Source organism: Harpegnathos saltator, unplaced genomic scaffold (assembly GCF_003227715.2).
Source record: "Harpegnathos saltator strain DR-91 unplaced genomic scaffold, Hsal_v8.6 scaffold364, whole genome shotgun sequence".
NCBI classification, from domain to species: Eukaryota; Metazoa; Arthropoda; class Insecta; order Hymenoptera; family Formicidae; genus Harpegnathos; species Harpegnathos saltator.
In genome coordinates, this window is record NW_020230166.1 from 580,784 (window position 1) to 585,447 (window position 4,664).

General features: G+C 53.9%; 1 protein-coding gene across 2 annotated transcripts; it reads right to left on the reverse strand.

Annotated features, from left to right (window-relative positions):
- Window positions 1-203: 203 nt before the first annotated feature.
- Oli (basic helix-loop-helix family member olig) lies at window positions 204-4,230 on the reverse strand. 2 transcript variants are annotated; one of them, XM_019845005.2, is made up of 5 exons: window positions 3,642-4,230; window positions 3,031-3,235; window positions 2,518-2,753; window positions 1,982-2,205; window positions 204-1,852 (listed from the first exon to the last, which is right to left on the reverse strand). In XM_019845005.2, exons 2-5 carry the CDS (start codon window positions 3,166-3,168, stop codon window positions 1,623-1,625), a joined length of 828 nt encoding a protein of 275 aa, XP_019700564.1. In that variant the 5' UTR covers window positions 3,169-3,235; window positions 3,642-4,230; the 3' UTR covers window positions 204-1,622. The 2 variants fall into 2 exon arrangements, with proteins under 2 accessions (XP_019700564.1, XP_025156220.1); XM_025300435.1 differs by lacking the exon at window positions 3,642-4,230 and adding an exon at window positions 3,390-3,625.
- Window positions 4,231-4,664: the final 434 nt, after the last annotated feature.

Below are 4,664 nucleotides of genomic sequence, written 5' to 3' on the forward strand. Positions count from 1 at the left end.
CGAGAAAATTCGGACCTCGCAAGAATCGCACGACTTTGTGCTTTTACGCATAGCTTCTGCTCATTCGACTCTCATTTTTCTCTTTCTCTCTCTTTCGCGCACACGTTTTGTTTTTTCCTCTCCTCACACATTATCACACACATGCACGCATGCACACGCATACACACACACACACACACACACACTCTCTCTCTCTCTCTCTCTCTCTCTCTCTCTCTCTCTCTCTCTCTCTCACTCTCTCACTCTCTCACTCTCTCACTCGCGCTCACACACGAAGCAGATAAATCTTCGGCACATTGTAGTAGACTCTTAAGTATATAAATAAGTCGTAAGTCGATGCCTCGTTTAGATTATTAAATATATATATGTATATGTATATATATTTTTTTATTGTATATGTGTATATGAATATTCAATATCTTTATGTTGTATATGACTAGAACTCCTCGACACGTATCACATACTAATATTGACTATCAAGTTTCACGACGAGACCTGGAAGTTTCCACGTTCCAAGTCCCGGCGACGTCCTCGCACTTCCTGTCCGTTCCTCGCCGAGCGTTGTCCTGGACAACGACCGTGCGACTTCCCACGCAAGGCTCTTCCGCAATTGTTCTCCTTCGCTCTCGTGCGAAAAATGGCGGGGCGATCGTGACTCTGCAAAGTTTGCGAGTAACTTCCTTCGCTCTTAGAGGAAAGTCGCGCGACCGATATCCTGGTGAAAATTCTGTTCCTCTGGGAATAGACTGTAGGACGCGCGGGAGGACGCGCCTTTGTCTTATTGCTGTATCATTGGCTGTAGGATCGTTAGACTGCTAATCGCTTAATCACTAGTACTTTCGCCATACTTTCGCGTTACTTTCGCCCAAACCTTATTCGGACGTCGAGACGAGCCCGATCAGCCCCTTCAAGGACAAGAAAACGGGGGTGCCCGTTGGAATCAACGTGCGTTTGATTCCTTCCGTGGAGAAGTGTTGCTTCAATTTCTTATTCCAGTTAATCTTTCCGTCTAATTTTGATCTCTTTCAATAACTCGCCCATTTTTCGATAACACCTCTCGACGCGCGTTTATTTCGTCTGTTTAATTTGATCATAACATAGTAACTCTTGCCACGGAAGAAATGAAGCGACACGGATCCTTCGACTTAGAACGTTTTAATCCTCCGACAAACAAGGACTGCTTGCGTGAATATTAAAAAGGAAAGCTTGCCCCTTGGACGGGTTAATCGGTGTATGTGTGTGTGTGTGTGTGTGCTTGCTTCGGTAAGAATTAATACTTTCTAATAATTAATACTTTCATGGCCAAAGGCGTGCCCGTTTCTTCGAGTACTCTCTCGAGACTCGACCCTCCCGTGTAGCAAGCAGTCTAAAAGTCTCGCGAGACAGGATTTTGTGTAAATTATTCGTTACAATCGTCTCTCTGGAACTTAGATTATCTGAAGGATTTCCGCGCGCTGGCGGTTCGCGTTTCTCGCCGTGGTCGGCTCAGTTTCGTCACTCTGAGCCCGCAGCTTGGCCCAAGCACGAACCCAAGCCCAAGTTGCTCTCTCGCGGGGAAGAAAAACGTCACGGACGAGCGAGAGAATCCTCGCAGCAGTCGTGACAAAAATGGACCGAGTTCCTTAATTAGATTCCCCGCTGGCGACCGTGCCGTCGGTCGGCGGGCCTCCGGCGGTCACGATCTGAGGGTCGCCCGTTGGAAGCCCTTGCATCTCCTGGACCCCCTGGAACAGCTTGCCCGGGAAGCCCTGAAGCAGGTCGTAGGAGACGGGCGTGGGCGGCAGGGCGGTCGTGTGAGCGTGCGGCGATTGCAGGACGGCTATCACTCTTCGGAGCTCCTCCAAGGCGTTTCCTGCGAGTATCGCGATAGTAATCGGTCGGTTCGTTGAGTCGAGGTAGACCAGAAAAGCACATAACGGGGAGAAAAACGCGATGATGTCGCACGTCGTGTGCGACATATCGCGCTAGATCAGTTGGTTACCTTGCATGAGAATGTAATTTTTCGCCAGCAGAAGAGTGGCTATCTTGGACAGCTTCCTCACTGAGGGACTGTGGGCGTAGGGGATGACGGAGCGAAGCTCGTCCAGCGCGTCGTTCAGGTCGTGCATCCTCCTGCGTTCTCGCGCGTTAATGTTGAGCCTCACGCTCTTCCCCTGACGAGTCGTCTTCGACTTTGGCGGGCAGTTGAGTCGCGATGCTCCGGGTCTACGTGCACCGATCTCATTAATTGAGGATACTCGACGCATCTTCGTATTACGAGTAAAATGCCAAAATTCGGTATTTCCTTTCTAATAATGAAATACCATCGGATCCTTATTCTCGATTACGTTCACCGGATCTTCCAAACATGTTCGCATGCGATTATGTTTCTCGCAACGAAGAATGCAAATACGCATTCTTCGAACCGCGCGCGTATTTCCGCCTCTCTTCAATCTTGTTTTATCCGCGGATCGCCAGATGGCCGCCTGTCCGCTCTCGTGGGAATTCAGGCAAACCTCGAAATACCGACGGACGTACCTCTCGTCGGGCCGATTCTCGTCGGACAACGCGCTCGACGAGGCGTGCGGTTGGGGTTGCTGCTGGAAATAAAAGCCGCCGAGGCCGACGGCGCCCAGCGGGGTCCTCCGTCCAGGTGCGCTCTGCGTATGCTCCGACGAGTACGCCGCCGGTGGAGCCGAGACACCAGGATGCGAGGCGCCAGGTGTCGAGTAGACGGACTCGAGAGACGCCGCGGATTGCGGAGGCAGTGGATGCTGCAAATAAACAGGCAGATAAACAGGCGTGTCTTAGGAGATAGGCAGAATTTCGAGCGGAAAAGTAGATCGGCTTAAAGGACGAAGGATACGCTGGGGACAAGATCGCCGCTTCCGCGGGCGATTCCCGTTGCTCCTTGCGCGGATGGAGAATCTACGGAGGCGCAAAGTGTTGATTGCAGAAGCGTTTCATGCTGAGAAACGCTGGAATTTCTCACGCGCTTTACGCAGGATAATTTCAACGTACTAGGTTACAGTTGTTTTCGGGGTTGCTTACGGCATTGCGGTGCTCCCAAGCCCAAGTAGGATGCGACGCCGAGCGTTGCCAGGATCCTTGCTGGAGGTGCGCCTCCGGCAGACCCTCCCGACGATCATCATCCTCCGTCGAACTGCTCTCGCCGTCGTAGGACCTCATCCTTCGCGAGCTCGCGAGTTCTCTCGCACTCAACCGAGCGATCTCTCCTCCTCTTCGTCTTTGATATCTGAAATCGCAAATCGTGCACACACAGTCGCGCTTTTCGGAAATCCGATCTCCTTCTCTTCGCATACGTTCGACCTTCTTCTCGTTCTTTCCGCGCGCGAGTCAATCGTCAATCGCGCTCGGGTTTATCTCACCGACGCGCGCGACTCACGTACCTCCGATTTCGCCGCGAATCGAGCAGTCGCCCTGGAGAATTTCCCTTCTCATGCTAATTTATCCGATAGGACCTCGTTTTCCTCTTCGCCAGTTTCACGCTTCGTATTTTAAACGTCGCCGTTTACCCTCCTTTCAATTCCCGACGAGTTCTCGCCTCGATCTGCCCGTTCAAGCGTAATTAACCGCCGCCATTCGGCAAGGCGTCATCGGCCGGCCTAACGCACGCAATCGATAGCAAGTGGAACACTTACCGACGATTTTCTTCCTCCTCCTCCTCCTCCCCCCGCGGGGCGCAGGGCCCGGCGATCAGCAAAGTTTTTTGCGCACCAGCGCGCAGCGGGTCATCCCTCCGCCCGCGCCCCTCCGTACCTCATGAACCGCAGCGCGAAGAACCGGTGTCCGGATCCTCGGCGAAGAGGATCCCGATCCGTCCAAGGCCTCCCGTCGTCCGTTCTTCAGAGTCACTCGCGGTCGACTCGGCCAATCACAGCCATTTTAATTCGCAGGACCGGCGACATGGACGTTCCGCGCAGGGAACGACCGCGCGAATTTCTCCTCGCGTAGACAGAGAGAGAGAGAGAGAGAGAGAGAGAGAGAGAGAGAGAGAGAGAGAGGGAGAAAAGAAGAGAGTCCTTTCCGTTCGCAGGACGACTCTCGCTCGGACGGGTCGGCTCGACGTCGATCGTTTCCCCGGCTTCCTTTCGCCGTCTCGGTGACGGTGGATAAATTTGTCCTGGACGGAAATTATCGCGCCCGTGCGAGGTGCATCACACAGCGTCAGGAGCACGCGCGCGCGTCTCTTTCTCTCGTTGTTTGCGAGCTTCTGCGCAGAGAGAGGGTGCCAACCCCCGAATTAATTCGGCCGCCGTGTGCCAGGGTGCGCCCGCTGCGACGTTGGATGCTGCGCTGGACCATCGACTGGCGTACCCTGGTGGATCGAGCCGGAGGTCCTCGCACGCGTCTTCTTACCATACGCGAAAAGGAAACTCGCGCGCGCGCGCGTCCGAAGCCGGCGAGAGAAGCCGGTTACCGTGCTGAGAGCACTTTTATCCGGCGGCAATTTCGCCAAATTCGCCGGGCGAGACTTGTTTCCGGCCGGGAAGCCCTCCGAGGGAAAACGAACGTTCCCGGGCGGAAAAACGCGCCGTCGCGCGAGCGGCGAGCAGATATTTCCCCGAAGACGAAGAGTCCCGCGATTTCCAATTTAGACGAGAGATTCTTCCCGGGCGATTGGAGCGCGGCAACCCTTGCAGGAGACGCGCTCACGAGCGGAA

Excerpts from the sequence above, each read along its gene's own strand:
- Oli (XM_019845005.2), bottom strand. The coding sequence starts at position 3,168 with ATGAGGTCCTACGACGGCGAGAGCAGTTCGACGGAGGATGATGATCGT. Across the intron at positions 2,206-2,517 it reads GAGAATCGGCCCGACGAGAG|ACCCGGAGCATCGCGACTCA; the intron begins GTACGTCCGTCG and ends CGGTGCACGTAG. Across the intron at positions 1,853-1,981 it reads AAATTACATTCTCATGCAAG|GAAACGCCTTGGAGGAGCTC; the intron begins GTAACCAACTGA and ends CGATACTCGCAG.